The 20,294-nt window shown below is 35.3% G+C and overlaps 4 protein-coding genes across 5 annotated transcripts in view; 1 reads left to right on the top strand and 3 right to left on the bottom strand.

Annotated features, from left to right (window-relative positions):
* Positions 1 to 17,057, top strand: part of LOC116344983 (cuticle protein 16.5-like) — a 17,998-nt gene extending 941 nt beyond the window's left edge. Inside the window, exons 1-4 of one of the 2 annotated variants that reach the window (XM_031773888.1) lie at positions 16,169 to 16,361; positions 16,472 to 16,559; positions 16,628 to 16,717; positions 16,793 to 17,057. In XM_031773888.1, the coding sequence (XP_031629748.1) occupies positions 16,278 to 16,361; positions 16,472 to 16,559; positions 16,628 to 16,717; positions 16,793 to 16,917 (387 nt within the window). In that variant the 5' untranslated portion in view covers positions 16,169 to 16,277 and the 3' untranslated portion in view covers positions 16,918 to 17,057. Of the gene's footprint in view, positions 1 to 16,168; positions 16,362 to 16,471; positions 16,560 to 16,627; positions 16,718 to 16,792 lie in introns of those variants that run through there. The other variant, XM_031773889.1, reaches the window with a different exon arrangement.
* LOC116344981 lies at positions 853 to 12,782 on the bottom strand. The gene is made up of 15 exons (XM_031773885.1): positions 12,768 to 12,782; positions 12,095 to 12,184; positions 11,647 to 11,748; positions 11,419 to 11,538; positions 10,804 to 11,315; positions 9,129 to 10,733; positions 8,678 to 9,061; positions 8,381 to 8,612; positions 8,039 to 8,264; positions 4,689 to 7,950; positions 4,401 to 4,623; positions 3,517 to 4,317; positions 2,315 to 3,434; positions 2,023 to 2,236; positions 853 to 1,962 (listed from the first exon to the last, which is right to left on the bottom strand). The coding sequence occupies exons 5-15, from the start codon at positions 11,308 to 11,310 to the stop codon at positions 1,081 to 1,083; spliced, it is 9,456 nt and encodes a 3,151-aa protein (XP_031629745.1). The 5' UTR covers positions 11,311 to 11,315; positions 11,419 to 11,538; positions 11,647 to 11,748; positions 12,095 to 12,184; positions 12,768 to 12,782; the 3' UTR covers positions 853 to 1,080.
* LOC116344982 lies at positions 13,917 to 15,501 on the bottom strand. The gene is made up of 2 exons (XM_031773887.1): positions 15,363 to 15,501; positions 13,917 to 15,292 (listed from the first exon to the last, which is right to left on the bottom strand). The coding sequence occupies exons 1-2, from the start codon at positions 15,411 to 15,413 to the stop codon at positions 13,988 to 13,990; spliced, it is 1,356 nt and encodes a 451-aa protein (XP_031629747.1). The 5' UTR covers positions 15,414 to 15,501; the 3' UTR covers positions 13,917 to 13,987.
* Positions 17,058 to 18,019: 962 nt separating the features above from the next.
* Positions 18,020 to 19,198, bottom strand: LOC116345372 (cuticle protein 16.5-like). Its single transcript, XM_031774668.1, has 5 exons — positions 18,963 to 19,198; positions 18,751 to 18,838; positions 18,613 to 18,657; positions 18,392 to 18,475; positions 18,020 to 18,320 (listed from the first exon to the last, which is right to left on the bottom strand). The coding sequence occupies exons 1-5, from the start codon at positions 18,972 to 18,974 to the stop codon at positions 18,193 to 18,195; spliced, it is 357 nt and encodes a 118-aa protein (XP_031630528.1). The 5' UTR covers positions 18,975 to 19,198; the 3' UTR covers positions 18,020 to 18,192.
* Positions 19,199 to 20,294: the final 1,096 nt, after the last annotated feature.

The raw sequence follows: 20,294 nt of genomic DNA, 5'->3' as shown, positions 1-20,294 counted from the left end.
TTTTTTTTGGAAGTCACTTTTTGAGACGAAAATCCCTAGCAAATCGAAAGAATTTTCTCCGCGAAAAACCCTAGCAAATCGGAAAAAATCTCTCGGAACCAAAAACCGTAGCAAATTGAAAGAATTCTCCTCAATTTTCTACATTGATGAACTAAAAAAAAAAAAAAAAAGGTCTTCACTTTTTTCGTGAAAAACCATAGCAAATTCGAATAATTTTCACGAAAAATTTTTGTCCCATCCAAATCACAGGGGGGGGTAAACCCCCCCCTACCCCCCCCCTTCGCACATTACTGATTTAACTGTATCGAACGGGTATAGAATGGACTCGATTGAGGCTTGACACTCAAATTTTGACTCTCTCACAGAGGTCACTAAATAATATTTTTCGTTTTTCTTATCCTTTCCTTTAATTTGGTTTTTAAGCTGAGTTAAGAAGTGCACAAAGAATAATTTGCAAATGACTTTCCACTGTTTTTGTGTAAAATATGTGAATTCAAAGTGAAATATTCGCCATTACGAGCTATCGCTATTATTGAGAGTTTTTACAATTGGTCAATATTTTTATAAGAGCAAAGAAAAATGCTTTTCATATCTGTTTGATTTATCGACGCCATCCCAACGATAACCAGGTTTAATGTTAAAACTGGTTTCTGGTAAAGATCCCTGGTAAATTAACTTCCTTAATTGAAGTAATTTTTTTTTCTTCAATCTTCCCGGTCTTGATGTTTTACTAATCTATTTTAAGGTTTAAAATTGCTTACTTTTTCCTTACAATGGTGATAGTGAAACGAGGCCACTTCTGAAAATAAAACGGTGTTCAACCGGGCGTGTATAGTAGAGAAAGAATCGGGATTGTTTGTCTTCACAAAAATTATTTAATTGCATTTCATCCTGTTGGAATACATTTTGGTAATAATACGACTTGGTATTTTAATGTAACAAAAATATAAAAAAATAGCAAAAATTCAATGCTTTCGGTGATGTAATAAGAACGTATCGTTATAATTATCGAAATTATATTGTATGATATATTAATATGATTGTCAAATGAAAAAAAATGAAAGAAAACAATCAAGATCGTTATTCAATAACATTGTTGTTATCTGGTTCGATTTTGTTTTTCCATGCTTTTTCCAAAATGCTGGCAACATGGGATTCTTTGGCCATAGATTGGTGGCGACTTTCGATTATGCTTTTAGCTAATTGTATTGGATTCTTTTTAAATTTTGCGTTGCCAACCGCGTCACGAAGGGCAGGTAGCTGACGATAAATATGTTCAACGAATCCATCCGGCTGAATCTGATTGTTATTGAATGCCATTTGGTGTTCAACAGAACGTTGACGTGGAATCAATCCCAGGAAACCGCAATAGGCACTCTGCTCCTCCTCGGTATTGAAATACAATGAACCGGAAAACACCGCCAATTGGGCCTTTTCATCAATCGAAAGCATTTCTTTGGGTTCCATGCTGCCCACCACTAAATGTTCATCGTCAATCAATGTCTCTTGGAACTGGGACAATTTTGCCTGGTACATAAATAAACAAGCCTTTTTGCTACGTTTGAAATCTTTCAAGAGATTTTCAACTTCAAAAGATGACAACAGCAAAATGATGTCATTGTCAATGCGACGTTTTATTTTTGCTACCCACAGCACTGGTCGTAAAAATTCATCGCCCACTCCTTTCTCAACGACTTGCTTGAAGTCGCGTGTTGCGTACATATGACTGGCCCAAGCTCGGTTATCATGTGGTGCATAAGCCGCATAAAACTGTGTGTCATAGAAAACCATTGGCAAACACTGGATGTGTCCTTTAGCTGTGAGCTCACCAAAACATGCGTGAGATGCTCCATATAGAATGAGCTTTTGGAGTAAATCTTCTTCGAAAATCGGTTTCATCGGTTTTGCTGCGGACGGACGTTGCACATGACGTTGCTCTTCCAGCTCATGTTCGAGTTCCTTCTGTGATTTGTAAAAGTAATAAGAATTGGAACTAAAAAAAATTCATTAACAGTAATATACCTCTTGTTCTTCGTCGAGCGCCTGTGAAAATCGTTTCAAATGTGCCGCTTGCTGTGACAGTTTGTACTCCACTTTGGCCGCAATCGATTCAAGAGATTGTGTGTTTTGTTGATTTTCGGTTAACGTCTGCTTCAACTTTTCAAATCTTCCGTTTGTGAGTTGTGTCAGTAATTTATCCTCTTTTCCACCGTACATTTCTTTCAACGTTACATACCTAGGGAAAATCATCGAAGAAAAAAGTTCGAAAGTAAAGAAAATATCCGTTTCAATGCGAAAGCATAATGTAACATACTCATTATCGACGCATTGATTGTAAAGACGAATTAATGGTGAAACTTCGCCTTCTACTGCAATCGAATTTTCGTTGTTTTCATGAGCCGCTATCTTTTTTGCATAGTTATATGCTGCGGCTGCCCAATGATACGTATTATCTTCCTCAAATTTTTTACTGTTATGGCAAATAAATTGAATGACATCGTTCGTTGTTGGAGTGTGATTTTGGATGTTACAAATCTCTTTGATGCGAACATCAGCTTCGTTTGATGCCCAAAACGAAATCGTATGGCCGCGTCCTAAGAGACGCATACGCATGCATGCTTGCACCGTTTTATCACGCGTGATATCACCAGATAGTGTAACAGCTGCTCGCCAAACTATTGGGAACTTCAAGTCCGTACCACGAGTGTGAACATCGTCCAAGTAAACGATGCATTTATTCAGCTTATCACGGTATACGGAGTTATCGAATTCGGTTATTATCCCGTTCCGGTCTATTGTCATCAGTAGATCGTTTGTATCAAAATAAAGAGCCGCATCGTATTCGTCTTCCGCAACCATTTTCAGCCATTCGGTGGCAACTTCTTGATTGTTTAATTCAAGCATCATTGCTCCTGCATCAAGCAGAACTGGTATATCTTCGTCTGTCAATTGATTCAAAATGTCTCGGCCGCTGATGTTTGCGGTGAGTGACTTGTACGATTGTTGAAGTAGTACATCGCGAACTCTGTCATTCGTTTCGATTAGTTCAGGAAGATCGTTTTGCACAATTGGCAATGGCAAGATCCGTTTGGTGTCATTTGTACCACTGAATCCAGTTGTTGTGTGTGTAAAACGATCAGAAACCAGATCCCAAGCTGTAGACATTAATTTCTTTTCGAATGTCTTTGCCTCACGCGGAAAAACCATGTGCGACAGCCAAAAATCGATAACATACATGCTGAAACGGAACAATGGAAATACAACGCTGCGTTGCTTTGGATCCGAGAGGTTAATGCCCGAGTAAAATTTAATTGTAGGATCAATGCCAAGTAATGGCTCCGGAACTTTTTTTACCCAACTTTCATAAATATCTTTGGCATTCTGTTGATTGTCCAATACCCGAAACACTTCGTACATTTGTTCATCGGTTAAACCTGAGATTTGGACAAAGAAACGAAATTACCATTTATCGTTTACTGACTTACTGTTGAATGAATCTTTCCAATCGTAACTCACCCGAATAGTAATAGCTCAAGTGTGTTAAACAAATCGCAACGTCTGGATGGCCGAATTCTGTCATCTCAGCGGCAACATCTTTGGCTTTATATGGGATTGCCATTTTGCGTGCACTTTTCGGATTCACACCATAGTTGACACGCCAGCGTTTGGTTAAAATCAATTTTAACACATCAAATCGCAATAGACCACTTAAAATCATGATGGCATTGGTTTCGTTATCCGAAAATCCGGCAATGATTTCATTGAATTTCTCAACGGAAATGTCTCTTTCGTTCATCAAAACGCCCAATATCTCTTTGGCTCGTTCGTTGGTTTCCGTGAATGGAATGTCCTTCAGCTTACTATGTATGAATTCTTCGATAAGTTGGGATTTCAACCGATCATAAACATCCTCTGCGAAAAGTCGACATGGGGTGAACACATCAAAGCGACGCACCAATTGGGTGAAACCCGAAATTTTGGCATTAGGCACATAATTATGATCGAATTCGATTTTCTCATTGCCATATATTTTGTGCAATTCCGGTATGAGCTCTCGCACACGTTTCAAAACGGCTTGACAAATTGTCCAACGCAAACTGCCTCCGTCTAATGACAATTGATTGCCGACAGTGTAAATGAGCTGGTACTTTGGTTGTAAAATGGCATCGGACTCGTCAAGAATGTTCCGAATATTTGCGTTAAGCCATTTGTGTGCTTCCAAAAAATGTTGAGCATTTTCGAGATCACCTTTGCATGACGATTCATACGTTTTCAGTTGAAAAGAGAGTCGGTACTCGGGCAGTGTTAGAATTACACCTGAAAAGTAGTATAACGAAAAGTAGTATAACGAAAAGAAATAAAAAAAAATCATGTTGTTATGAGACAAGGGTCGGATGTACCTTTTTCGATTTTGCATTCTTTGTAGATTTCCAGCATCTGTTTTACGTGATCATTGACAGGAAGGTCACGGCGACAAATGAACGTATAAACTCGGTGATTCAGTAATCCGCCGAGACATTGACGCAGCGATTTTAAATTGGTTGCAAACAACGATTTCAACACCGTAACTTGGCATGCGTGTTTATTGTTTGCCAAACGAGATGCAACAATTGGAACAATAACCTTAAAATGATAATAAATTAATTAAATTTTTTAAATTTAAATAAAAATACAATATTAAAACTAACTGCGGTTTTGCCTTCGCCCATATTTAATTGCATCACTGAATGCTTCGTATCGTCTGAAGATTTTTCGGGATCGATCATACGTTTGGCAATAACTATTTGAATCGGACGAATCGTCAAGTTCTGTTCAATTTCGAATAGCAACCACTCAGGGTATTGAATTGGACACCAATTTATTTGTGGTTCATTCTCCAGTTCACGATCCAGTGCGGCTTTCATTTGTGGCTGTTGTTCGTACATTCGAACGCGTTTTGCGCGTTGTTCGTGCGACATTGTGACGGCCAAAGCTCCAATGATGTTTCGAATGTTTTCGTCTGTTGGTTTTTTATTGCTATTGTAAAGCAACCGTGGTAGCACCAAAGACGGTATCCAATGTGGATACAATCCGGCATCGACCAAATGATCGGTTCCTGTCGATGTTACGATACTTTTTAATACATTCCACCATTCGGCAGCTGTTCGATTCAATGGTGGCATTGCTTGTGTCTCTAGACGACAGAAAATATGTTTCGCCAAATTCACATCATTAACGAATTTGTTGACATTCTCACACATTTTTTGCTCGTAATCAATGTGAAATTGATGCTTTGATCGTGGTTCGGGCTTGTGTTCAATTTCTTCATTTCTCCATTCAGTCAATGTGACTTGTGGTGCTGCTGCCGATAATTGATTGACTGCATGCTCAACGCGTTCAATGAACAATCTCAATTTTTGAATGTTGTTCCAATTTCGAAGTTTTCTGTTAATTTTCCGCACCATATCTGCTATATCCACATCACCACGAGCATAATTGACAATGTATGGACCGACTTCATCGCATGGCTGCTGTTGCCATTGCGTCTCGACTAAAGTTGCAATTTGTCGTGCATATTCCCAAAATCTAATTGCAACTCCATGGTTGTGATCTTTGTTCAAACTTTCGGGATCGACATGGCTTTTTCGAACGATTTTTGCAATTACTTCGATGTCAAAAGCTGGTTTCTCTAAATGTCTGTATTCAGTCGCGTCCGGTGCAACAATTTGTCGAAATGTAGCTGGATTATTGGCAACTATTTGCAAGGCAAAAATTGGAGCCGCAATCGCACCACCGTGACTATGTAATAGCCCAAGGATCAAGGCAAATTTTTCACGATTGAATCTTTCATCGCGCGCAAATTCATATAATGAAATCCATAAATCGGCCACATCACGCTTTTCAAATGCGCTCAGAATTTCGTCCACTTCGAGTGTGTATTGAATGCCCATCAAATGATCACGATTTTCAATTAATGCTTCGAAAAGATCCAAACGAATTCGAGCTTCAATCGTATTTTCATGATAGTGCACGGCAATTTTTCGCAAAGCCACATTTGGTACACGTTCTTCGTATACACACCGTGGACCAATCATTCGGTCATAGGCATCGTGGTCGATGAACGTATCCGATATTCGTAAATTTGGATGTAATGGAAGACATCGGAAATAGTCTCGTTTATTTTCTCTCAATTCATCGATCGGTACTTCTTTTTCTTTCGGTTTTGGCTTTGGTTTCTCCTTCTCTTTATCGCTGGTATCTTTCTTCGGCGATTCATGCAAATCTTTCAGTCGATTGCTATCATCAATCAATTTGCGTATAATCAATGCATATGAATCTTGAGCTGCGTGTGATGGTATGGTTTTCGGCCAACCAACTGATTGATAACAATTTTTCAATTGACGGACGGGTGCCAGTGCTTCGATGTCTTTTAGTGTTTTCAGCGATTCAGGATCGTAGGGTGCTGAGGACCAAACAAAGGCCGATTGCAAAATTTGCAGAGCGCGTTCACTGCCTGAAATTCCCAAAAACGGTTCCACTTGACCGTGTGATGTGAGTGCATGTAAATGAGCCAAATAGAACCAAGCTGAAAAGCTGCTATTTTTTGCTTTCAATTGTTGAACAAATTCATCCACCACATAGGTGTGAAAGGGTGGTGATCGCAGTTCGTTTTCAGTCTCGATTTTGACGATTTCATGGTGTTTTGAAAAGCTGGCCACGACAGAACCGTGTGGCATTATCATCATTTTTGATTGATTTTGCAGGTCTTCCGTGCTTTCTAGTAATAATCCATGGTGTAAGCCGTACAAGGTTCCACAATTTTGTTTTTTGCTCACCCGCATGTTATTATATTCGTTGGACAAAATGATAAATTCATTCGTTTCGCTTTCTTCACATGGTTTCACCACAAATTTCAAGTTCATTCGCATTAATTTGGCCATAGCCACTTTGACGTTCGCTTCTTCGATGAAAATGTGAATGAATTTTTTTGCTTCCAATCGTTCCAGTCGTTGCGAAATTTGTACATAACTTTGACTTGATACGTCCAAAAATGTTTGTTTGGTTTTTGCGGATTTCAGCGATGCGTCATTCAAATTGAGGCAGTATTGTACACCATCAATGGAGGAGAAATGTTCATCGGTAAATTGTTGTGGCCGAAATTGGATACAATTTCCCTCTTGACTCCACCAATGGCTGAAATTCTCAATTAGCAAATGTGGAATTTCATTTTGCAACACTTGGTGCGGAATCAACTCAAATCGTCTACCATCTTTATGCAATTCTGTGACGACAACGGCTTTGCGTACAATTTGAAAATTGTAATAGCAATCATTTGAGCTGTGCTTAGTTGAAAATGATTCGGAATTTTCCTGTTGCACTTCAAAAATGAATTGATTGAAAACACGCTTGTATAATTCGTTGTCGGTGATTTCAGTTGGGAGGCGAGCAACCGGTAAATTATTTACCAAAAAGTCTCCAGTGATCACATCGATTTGAACATAATTTACATTGTTCCGGCCGAATTTAATCTCCACACAAATCAATTGATTTTTGCTGGGCAATAATTGGAACTGTGTTGCTTCCTTCGATTTTATCCAATGTTTTTTGATTAATGCAAACAACTTTTGCTCATCTTTTTTAATTTGCTTTTGGATTTCATTTTCCAAATTTATTCCGATGCGATGTACTAAGCTCAAGAACATGCGCAAACTTGACGCGGTTTGATTCGTTTCATCGAGAAGAATGTTGGAGTTCAGGGTTATCAAAAGGTCTAGCCAGATCTGTGCGGGTGTTTTTGTAGCTGCTTCAGGCTTTTCGAAAATGTTTTCGAAGTATGGATGCTCGTAATGCACATAAAATGTCAAGGCACCAGCGATTGCGATCTCAACCAAATTTCTTCGCAATATGGCCACATGTTGTTGGTTTTGTGTGCATTGATGCATTGCAGTGGAAACTTTCGAAATCCATGAACTGCAAACAAATTAAAAAGAAATCATTGTGTTTCTTTAAAAATGTGAAAAAAATATCTATAATAATGATAATTGTGAACAAATCTTACATGGCAATGTCACGCAATTTTTGTAAAAGCTCAACAATCTGTTCCACGACTGTCGCGTTATTATCATTAAGAGTATCACATGCCAATTCGAACATTCGTACAGCTATCACTGCAGCCATCATCAACTTTTTTGGATGCTTCCAATTGGATTTTTGACGATCGATGAATGTATCGAGCAGTGTGGTCATTCGCGACACAAAATCCAAATCGGTGAAATCTTCGTGAGCTGAAATTAAAATTTCAAAATGTTGGTAGAGATTATAAATTAGAAAAATGATACCTTTCCTACACTAGGTGTGCAGAAAAGTAAAATATAGCATTGAAAAAAAAAATCTAATTTACCTTCACAGCACCACCAATCGCTTGCCAAATTGCTTCGAATTTCGCCCAATTGCCACAGAATTTGCATGATTAATGCTTGTACCGATTGTGATTCAAATGTTAGTCCTTCGGTCGCAATTAATGCATACAATTTTCGCAATTGCAATCGATGTCCGTCGGCACGAAGTGATCCAAAATTTTTGTATTCACCAAGTGTGATGTGTTGTGGACATTCGTATTGTCTGGCGATTACCTAAGATTCAATATGCATATTTCTAAATATGTTTGTTCATTGAGTATTTAATATTTTGTAATTACCTCGTTTTGTGTGTGATCACCGTTTAGCATCCATTGCAGAGACGATTCTTCCACATTGAATCGACAAATTTCATCGATCTGTTGATTATCAACCTTGGGTAAATGAAGCTGATTGGCATAATAAGAGAGATTGAAGCCGTTTGGTACGGAAAAAGTCTCAAACGGTGTATCTGGTGTGGCTCGACTTGTGCCACGTTTGGACAATGCCGATTTCAATTTGCTTCCGAGGAAAACCAGTTCACAAATTGAAGTTGAGTACTTCCGCAGTGGTTCGTATTTAACCCAGTCTTGAAAAATGCGAATATTAGTCAATGGTTTCTTTTGCATCAAACTTCCAACAACACAGAGAACATCACGCAAACAAGCAATTTCATCTGGCATTTGCTGAAAATAATATTCAAATACCAATAAAAAGAAATGCCAATATAATACCAATATAATATAATATTACCAATTCAAATAAAACGGCAAGCTTATTATGTTCAGCATCGGGTAATGCACGTTCATATCGCCGAACACGAATGTCACGAATTTTTCTTTGGAGTTCACATTTTGCGCAACCGGGCTTATGCTTTCGTTTGCCATTATCACTGGTTCTGGTAAATTCGCAATCCAAAGCTTCTGCACGCTTCTTCAAGTCGTCCATTTTCTTTTTCGCTTTATTGTATTCGTTTCGAAGTATTTGTAGTTCTTGGTCTTCATTTTCCTTGATTTTTTGGAGAGTTTGACCGATTTCATCGTCGTTCATAGCAAATTGACAAGCAAATGACATTTGTGATGGTTCTTCTTCCATAATACCAGGACGTTTTCTAATACCATTTTTCTCGTAATTACGTTTACGGAAGTATGATTGAATTTCGTGCGCAATTTCAATTTCATCATGAAGCGGCAACAGTAAACGGTTGAAAATCTCTTCATTCACGCTGCTTTCATACTTCTTGTACAGTTTGTACTCACTGGTGACGATTTCGTCCATAATCATCACAATTTTCAATTGGGTCAACAGCATTCGGCTGTATCCCAGAGCATCACCTTTGTAATGTTGAACTGCTTTGGCGTGATACATTGTTGAAAGCGATCGTAGCTCTTCTGCTGTTTTCTGATCAGACAATTTGTAGAGCACCCAATTTTCAAAGTCACACAAATACAGTCCGATCGCAGTGTGTCCCTTTAATTTATCAAAAGAACTTTCGTCAAATGTTCTGTCATTCCCATCATGCCGTATCCATGTTTTTCGCTGCAATATATCTCGGTTTTGAGTTTCTTGGTTCGGTTGTTGTCGTTCGACCAAATAATCTCGCAATTTTGGCACAAGTTGTTTTGTGTCGGATTGAAAATCAAGATTTTCCAGTGCTGTCAGTGACGAGCGAATTTCAACCTTTTGTTGCAGCTCTTGAATTTCACAATCAATGCGTTTTCGCACTGTTTTGATCATCATTTTTGTTGATAATACGATGCGATCGTATGTTTCCTTATGCTCAGTCATAAATTGTTTGATGCTTTCCTTTGGATTGGCATCCATGTCATTGTATAAAACTTGTATTTTTTCCAACCGAATTGCCATTTTGGCAATCAATTGTGCGGCAACATCAGTTTTCAGCTTTTTATACATGTCAGTAGTGTAGAAGAAGCACAGTTCGGTCAAATATTTCAGCATAATGATCTTATACAATAGCCGACCGCAGTCTTTGCCATATTCAACAGTCATCGCAAGCTGCAATGACACTTTTGTCACAGTCCAGTATGCTGAACGTCGAAATGGTAAATTTACATCAGACTTGACACCCAATACATCGTCTCGAAGTTTTTTCGAGATAACAGCAAATTCATCGGCCGTTGCCATCGAACTGTTTCGATTTCCCAGCATTGGAATCAACCAATTTGATACGTAATTTCGAACATAAATGTTACGTGTTTCCAGCTTTCCCTTGTCATTATGAAATTCTTCGGTTTTTACCACTGGATTTTCGTGTAAATACACAAGCTGTTGTGCAAATTCCAACGAACTAAACAATTGCGAATACTCGACCTTAAGACTTTGCGATGGAAAATCAGTCTAAAATGTGAATTCAAAAATCTCATCAATTTTTGAAGAAATCAACGGAGAAATGTTTTAAATATTTTACCTTAATATCACTGCTTGAATATTCTGCAATTTTTTCAGCGCTCAAATTCACAGGAAATGTCGAGACAATCAACTTTTTTTTTTCAAACTTCCGTTCACCAATTGATGGCGGTGGCATGTAAACGAAAAGACAACAATTCTGGCCCTCGATGTACATTGACTTCATGTCACCAAATTGCATTTGGCTCAATTCACGCGAAATAACTTCAGGTGACATTGAAGTTTTGATTGCATACAAACTGTTTACCATTTTGGCCATATTCGCCGGCAAAATATTTTGAGCCTCAAAATGATCAATAACGTCAATCATCAGTTCGATTAAGGCCGTTTCATTTTCGCCGGATTCAGCTTGTTTGCGTTGTTTCAAGAATCTTGGCCAAACAACATGCATGGCCATTGCCTTGTGTGTCGACTTTTTGGCTTTGTACATGGTGACTTGCTCCTCTTCGTGTTCGATTTCCATTTCATCTGGATCTACATCCATCCTGACCGCTGGATCTACTTCCATGATTTCTAAAATCCAAAAAGAAATGGCAACGGTTTCATTGAAAAACACTCATGCATTCTATCGAAATGAATTTGGACAATTTCAAAGTTTTGCTTTTGTTTCACTTACCCTTCGATCACTGTAAATTTGTATACAGTTGTCTCTATCTCTCTCACTTCGAATAATTAGTAAATAATAATGGTTTTACTTTCAGCAATTCGATTGTACTATCGATTTACAAAAATGAACCTGTTCAAAAGTAATGAAGGAAATTGATTTTTTTTTAAATATTGATGGAATTGTACATTTTTGGGCGTAATTCAAAGTGATGCGTTTGATCCGATTTCAATAACTTACCTTTTTGATGCTGTTTCTCTACAGACTCGGTTCAAATAATACTTGCTACTATAGAAGCACAAATGATCAAGCAAATGATTACGAACGATTTTCAAAATCAAACTGTAAAATCAGAGACACATATTAGTGAAAAATGCATGGAAAAATTGTTTTTGGGACTTTACTAAAAGTGTTGTGCATGTCAATATGTATGCAGTGTGAAATAAAATTAAATAAAAAAAAATCTATCTCGAAATTCGGCACAATCGTTCCTTTATGTTTAAGGTACAGATGAATTGTACCAAAACGATTGTATGTAGATTTTCGCAAATGTGATATTTTTTATTCAATAAAATTCAGTTAAAATTTAATATAGTGAGATGCCAAACTAGATCACAAAAAATGTGTGGCACAAAAAAATATTATGCATGCTTGACCAATGGCTACTATTTTTTTTTCGAATACTTACCTTTTATTTCACAATTCGACGAAATTTTCGGATGAACGTAATAATTTTCGGACACAAAACATAAATTGTTTAACAAATACACATAAATATCTGTAATAGACAAAAAAATAATCAAATAGATTATTCAATCAATGAATAGACGCAATGTTCACTAAGAATCTTTTGTGTTTTAAACACTAAAAAAAATCCGTTATATCCGTGACTGAGTTTTACACTTTGCGAACGACGCAATTTTTGGCGCGTTAAATAATTTTTTCTGTTCACTGTATACGAATCTCTTTTTCTTTCTCTTTTACTCTCTTGTTCTTTTGCGATTCCTAGCAAATTCTATTTCACCGAACCGATTGATCATTAAATCGCAATAATAAAATTGAGGAAAATCGAATTTTTTTTACCATGATCGATTTGTCACTTGCTAAAGCAAAAAAACGCGTGCGAAAGTGGTTGAAAAACGATTTTTTTTTGGGAATGAAGTATGATTATTTTACACCAAACGAACAATATCGAAAAACTAAAAAAATTCTTCACACCGAATCTCACATGAATAAAACTAAAGAAATGTCTTAGCGTTTCAATAGGCAAAAAATATTTTCGTGAAAAAAAAAATTAAATCACAGTAGACTGCGATAAAAAATCACATTTATTTAAATTGGTCGTTGAATGTGAAACTTACAGAAGATGTTGCACTCTCAGTGGCATCGAACGATCTAAGTCGGAATTGCTATGCGTTCGTAAAAGATTTGCATGTGACCAACACACAAAATCAATTCGGTGGTCAAATTGAAAGTGTCAATTCTCAACGGATTGTTCGGGTGCGATACCAATACATTCAACACGATGTATAATTTTATGTTTGCCTTACGATGTGTTGGAATGTGCGTTACAGCTTAACACAATCGTCATGCACAATCCGAAAAATGTCGTTTCTCTCGCTCGTTTGTGATTCACTTGTACCAACCACTTCACACAAAATACACCCGACATAAAGGATGGTTTATTCTTTTTGCATAAACCATGGCAGCGCATTCGATTGCTTCACAATATCATCGATATGAGTTTAAGTTTTACATGAAGGCCGGTTTAGCTATAACAATTTACAGTATATTTTCTTATGAATGCATGTATACATTTTTATGGGCCGTAACTCCGGTCGTGTTGTTTATGTTGTTTATATCGATGACAGTTTATTTTTTAAATGTGCCAAATATTTAATTTTGTTCATTTCTGGGTTTTGTGAGTTGTTTTTATTTAAGAAAATAAGACAATATGAGTTTTTCTCTCTTCACCAATAATGATATGATTCGAATTTGAAACAAGCTGATGTTGACAAATTCACCGATAAAATTAAATCGTTTTAAAGAGCACATTTTCAAAGTGATGAATGCAGAAATAATGGAAACACTAACTCATCTTTGATTTAATAACATCTTCAAAAAATGTCAACAGAAAGATCAAGAGATTTTTGGTTATCATACAAGAACTGATTCCATTTTGATATCGTTCTAATTTGATGCGTGGACCGGTTTGCTCAATTGGTGAAATATTGATTTTTGTATGAGAATATTTGGACTGTTTATGATTTCTTCATATTTGCTCAGATGTTTTACAATAACTGTATTTTATCATGAAAGGACAATGGAATATGAAGAAATACGGCTATTGTTGATTGATCCACACATCTTCATTTGGATAGTTATACTCTTTGTCTTTATACTGAAGAATTCTTATATTTGTTGATAAACGGGTAGAGAGTGCATGAAGATGTGATAAAAAAGAAGTCATTTCTCATCGGCAGAAAGTTAACAATAAATGACACTGTAAATTTCAAAATATAAAAATGCCTTTATTAAGAGTAAAAAAATGCAATTAATGAATTACATTTGGGAATCAAATTCATAGGTCACGTTTAAACACCAAGTACTTTTCGTTTCTATCATAAGATAATGTCCATGTTGGTTTATTAGAATCCTTTAATTGTCCATTAATCGCATTCATTTGATCACTGCAAATGATATATTTGGCTTCTTCGACTCCAAACACTTTCCATGTCTTCACACTTGAATGCTTTCGATCGAACGTTTCGAATATTTCAAGTAAAGAAATTTCCAAGACATCTGAGTCGATTGTAACAAATGCTTTGGCATAAATTAATTTTCCAATTTGTTTCACCATCACATTTTTGGTTTCTGATCTCACGTCCGCCATTTCCAAATTTTTGAAATGATTTATGAAATCGGTTATTCGATTGTCTATAAGCAATGCTTGTAAATAAAGTCTTTTCAGGTTTGGCATTTCAAATGAAAGAATTTTATCAACCAATTGACTTGTAACGTAGAAATTCAATCTGAATGTAATAACCGACTTCAAATTATATACGCGATCAAAGCCCCGTTCCAATATTTCATTATCAGCATGTCCTTGAATTTCGAGTGTTTCTAAATGTTTTAAATTTTCTTCGATCGAACGAAGTGTATCTTTTCTTCTGACAATTGAGAGTACAAGAGTAGATATTCCTTTGTTATTTGCAAAAATCGAGTCCAGTTGATGCTCTTCAATTCCGATTGAAGAAATTTTCAGCTCTAATTCTTTCAAGTTTTTAACATTTGCCAAGCAATTTTTGTCAATTATTCGCACAAGGCCGTTCATTCGAAACGTTTCAAGTTTTGGAAATATTGAATGCAAATCGAATATATCCCGACCATTTATACCGGTGTAAGAAAACTTTTTCACATTTGGAAAATGAATCTCTCCATTTTCATTCGAGATTTCGTTCCAGATTGCATCATAAAATGTTGTTATTTTAAGCTCCGTCAATTGATCTCCAAACCTTTTGATGATATTTTTGTTTATTATTTGACGCTCTCGGTCATATGGACCGATGAGGGATTTGTAATTTATGTGAATTCTCCTTACATTTTTACCAAACTTCTCAAAAAGTGACATAAGCCGATTGAAATTTCCAATGTGAAGATGTAATTCACCATTTTGTAAATGTTGCTCTATTCCACTGATAGTACCATGTAAATTGATGACAATTATATGGTTTTCGAATATTCGACTCATAACATTATCTGCTGCACTTATATTTGCTCGTCGTGCCATTATCGTTGCATCAAGACCAGCTACGGACAGAATCTCTTCCATCAAATCATTTGACAATTCTGGCTGCGCTGGATCTACCTTATGACATTTAATTACCTAGATTTTCGAGAGAAATATATACCAATTTAATACCAATGAAGAACACATAGAATAAAAAATCACTCACAAATCCTTCAAAGAGGAGAAATGACACAGTCAATACGAAGATAAATTTCATTTTTTTGTCTTATTTGTGAAATGTTCTAAAATTTAATCGTCAAGAACCACTGATAATTTTCTTTAACTCTCGCTCGTTTTAATCGCTTTAATTATTATTCATCAGAAATGTTTTATTATTTTTATATTTCGACTCGAAAAATGTGTTTTGTCTTAAATAATGAAATTCCTCAATTGACTGACGTAATTGCCAAACATTTTTATTTATTTCGATCAATATTTGTAAATATTATCATTAGAGTGGTTTGTATTTTATCAAGAAGACAAAAAAAATTGCATAAAATGACTCGTCAAGTCTACAGTGATATGCTTTATCATTTAAAACCCACTTTTTATACACATGACTATATATCAAATTTCATTTTCGTATTCGAAGTTATTATTTGAATGATAGTTAGATTGTAATTGTAGATTGCGCTGTAATTTTAATATTTTCCGAGTCAATATGCGGAATTGTTTATCCATCTGAGTTAATTCCATGGAAAAACGTTCCTTTCAAATGTTTCGATTTTAAAATTTGTTGACGCCATGTTCGACCCAATTTACATATGCACCAAATAAAATATCTCTACCGAATTGAAATGAAACGTGGAATTTATGACGCAACATGACATTTTTGAGTTTGTTCAGAATGAACAACCTTTAAAAGAGTTTACAAGCAGACCAATCGATGTTTATGTGAACCACATAAACAATTTATCTAATGGAAAGTAAACAGCTTCTTTGTTTACTGTGAATTCAGTTTACGATTATTTGGTGGTCGTAAAACTAATGAGCAATGGCAACTGACCACCACTTGAATTTTTTTAGATTCTGATAAAAATAATTTATTTGGATTTAGATGATTTAGGAAGTATAAAAGGAGATGCAAAATCACAATCTGTATCAGTTCATTTGGTACAATCGTAGCAATCAAACTAAAAACAAACTTTTCAACATGTTCAAATTGGTGAGTGATTTAATTTAGAAATTTTAAGTTTTGTACATATTTCTGCAATACGATATCGCACCATTATCTTGTGTACAATTTTAATTTTTAACTTAATTTTCGATTCGTAGTTCGTATTGTCTGCTCTTCTTGCTTTGGCCGCTGCCAAGCCAGGTTATTTGCACGGCGCAGCACCAGCCTTTGTATCAGCTCCAGTTGGTTAGTTGTTAATGTACCTTTTAGATTCTGTACCTTTTAGATATATCTTTTTTTTCTAATTTTTTTAGTGTCAACCTATGCCGCATCTCCAATTTCATATTCCGCTCGAGCTTACACTGCTGCTGCTTTTCCAGTTTCGTATGCTGCTGCATCAGCAAGTACGTATTCCATTTGCACAAAAACTGTGTATCTTGTGGAAGAATTAAAATGATGTATTTTTATAAATAATTTAGTCTCCACCTATCATGCTCCAACTCTTGCCGCTCCACTCCCATACACACATACCTATTCATACCGTGCAGCCGCGCCACTTTCTTATAACGTAGCTCCATTGGTCTATAAATCAGCTGCTTGGTGAATATCGGATGATCGACAAAATCCAACGTCACAATCATCCACATAATTAACCACTGTCAAGGGAAAATTCGATAAAATGTGAATAGATCCAAGATTTTTCGCAAAAAAATATTTTTCAAACTGTATCAAAAATTTCAATAAAAATTGCATTCGAAATCAATATCTTTTTACTTACAGAATTTTTTTACAACGCATCAATTTCTATCCCCTCTTGAGTAAAATACCATTAAATAAGAATTAAATACATTTTCAAAAAGATCTTTTTGTGCTGATTCACAATGATTTGAATGGTGCAAATGTGGTTCAAGAATATATTCTATTCAGCTGAAATGTAGTAATGTAATTAAAATAAAAAACCAGGGAAATGACGAAGTAAAAGAAAAATTCAATTTTTTTTCGTAAAGGATTAGAAACATTTATTCATAAGTAGAAAAATTTCCACTTGTGGGCATGACACACCGACCAAACATGACAACAATCGTCTGTAATATCAGACTAAACAAAAAGGCAAAATTAACATAGTATGGAAAATCTATTTAATTGAAATTCAATAAATTTACGCTTTCGTGATTTTTTCTGCATTCTCCAACTCTGTTTGCCTCGATTGCAATTAAGATCTTAATAATCAATAGAAAGACGATGCTCAGAATAATTTTGACGCTCAACATTTTGATTGATGTTTTGTATGATGTTTTTTTTTTTTTTTCAAATCAAAAACGTCGAATAACATTTTGATTCTCAGGAATAAGTTCTTATAAGTTGATATGTAATATGTTTTAAAAGTTGACTATAATTCCAGGTCTTTTCTCAATATAAGGCGTATCAGCCAGACTGATGCGTATAATTTTCTACAACGCTTTTATCATTTAGCATGGAATTTTATTGATAAATACAGAAGCATCACATTACAAGACATTCACATTATTATCGAAAACCAAAAGTAAATCCCAAACAATCCGAATATTTATTAAGTAAATAAACAGTACGACTTAATTCAAATCATTTTTTTTTTTAAATCAGATTTTAATCAGTTAAAAAGCAATCAAATTTTTTTCTGACTTAGAAAAATATTATTTCGAAAAAATCCAATAAAAGAGTTTTTTTTCTCCAATTTATAGTTTTTAATTTTATTTTTCCATATCCATCTTTTCTTTGAGAGGAATACAGACAAAATGTGTTTGTGCGAAAAAAGCAAGCAAATTTAGTAAATTCTTGATGATAACTTTGATTTTGTTATAGTCATATCGAGAACACACAGGTATCATCTCATAAATGTTTACCAGGACACAACTGGTGAAGAATGGTATGCGACTGGAGCAGCATGAACTATTGGAGCTGAATGAACCACTGGGGTGTGGAGTGAAGAATATGCGACGACTGGTGATGAAACAATAGTTTTTGTAACTGTGTAAAGAACAAGTATCAGAATCATTCGGAATTCAATGATGTGAAAAGTGACTCAAAAAATTGCTTACTTATTGGTGTTTTCACTACCGGAACTGCATGCACAACAGCTGGGGCGGAGTATGTGACGATTGGAGACACGACAGCCCTTGCGACTTTATGAAAAAAGATAATAACATCAAATAATGTGCACAATAAAGTTTCCCAAGTAAATTGAGTTGAACGACATTTAAAAAAAAAAATGTAACGTTGCGAAACAATATAAAGGCATTGATTGAAACAAAGGTCTTACCGATTGGAGCTGCGACGACTGGAGATGCAGAGTATGTTGAGACAACTATACAAAAATAATTTTTATAACAATTTCATCAATATTCGTGTTTTCGAATTGTATCGATTGTTCACATGATTCAATGAATATTATTCATACCTGCTGGTGATGAAACAAAAGTTGGTACACCGCCATGTAAAAATCCTGGTTTGGCAGCGGCCAAAGCAAAGATGGTAGTCCATAAAATCTACCGAGAATAGTGGTAAACAAAATATTCAGAATCAAATTATTTACTTTTTTTTAATTAACGCTGTACGAGATTCGTACAACTTCACAACATTTCTGTTGGTAAAATTGTACCGTTCACTCACCAATTTGTACATTTTGAAAGATGTTTTTTGTTCGGTTGCTGCTAGCGTTTTGAGTGAACTGATGCCGCTTACTCTCCGGCATCGTCTTTTATACTTTAGTCCAGTTAAGTTGTATCGGCGTTCAAAAAAACTATTATTAAAATCTACATAAATTCAAGGAATTGGCGATCGAACGGCCAAAGATTTGAAGTGGCCATAGACATCTCATATGTGACACTTCAAAATCACTTAATTAAGTCGACCTCTCATTTTGTTGTTATTCTGTGCGTATAAATCATATGTGTAGAACATGATTCATTCAATAAACAAAAAATCAAACATTGGTCAAATATTCATTTCCTATCAGTCTGTATAATAGAACGCTTGAAATATGATTGCAAAATAAAAAACATGAATTTTTTTTATACTCCTTTAACTTTTTTTGTGTAAACAAATGGTAAAGTTCGATGACATTAAAAAAAAACTTATTCGAAAATTGAGAAAAAACAGATTTCAAAGTAATAATGAGTTCACCTTGTGTTTTTTTAACACTTTTTCTTCTTTTCATTTTATTTCTGGTGATAGTAACATATTTTTACTTTAAAAAAGAGACGTTTGACTTCTGCGATTATATGCGACACAAAATTCGTCTAAAAATAAAATTCATTGCATCATGGGTCAATGCCGTCAATGCGGTTGTATTTGATACAAGCCGATTGGTGTGTGTACACAAAAACAAACCCTATAAATCTTATAATAATAATTCTCTTTGATTTTTTGTTTCTTCCCCATGTCAATGATATCTCTTTTTTTATTTTACAAAGGAAATCACAAAGCAGACAAGAAAAACGTTGTGTACAAATGCAATGGCAAAATTTTGATTCGATTACGTACGGAAGAATGTCAACAGCCAATAATTATTGTTGATGAATGTCAATCAAATTTGAAAATATTGATCGAGTCTAAACGTGCAATTCTGTTGAAACAATACATTTTCAATAGTTCAATTGATTTATCGTTGAAAGGGAACGGCATTCACACTTTCATTCAGGAGGGAGGGTTGCATTAAAGCAAATGAAGACGTATCCCTAATGTGCAATGGAAAAAGTCGAAGTTATTACTTATAAAGGTGGACAGATATTTCAGTTGTATTTTTAAATTGAAAAACTCTGCAAAATTATTATGTAATTTGTGGATAGAAAAAGAGATGATTGAGGACGATATACTTCAATCGATAGGAACTATCATCATATGACACCGTATAAAAAGTGATTTGTTACATTTCAAAAGATGACCAAGTCGAAATCGAAACAAGAAGATGGACAATTTCCAACGAATCTTCCAATTTTAGTA

This window comes from Contarinia nasturtii, unplaced genomic scaffold, assembly GCF_009176525.2.
Source record: "Contarinia nasturtii isolate CC-2019 unplaced genomic scaffold, AAFC_CNas_1.1 Cnas_scaffold_1240, whole genome shotgun sequence".
NCBI lineage: Eukaryota > Metazoa > Arthropoda > Insecta > Diptera > Cecidomyiidae > Contarinia > Contarinia nasturtii.
The sequence above is the reverse complement of the archived record's forward strand: the minus strand, read 5'-3'. Positions and strand labels throughout refer to the sequence as shown.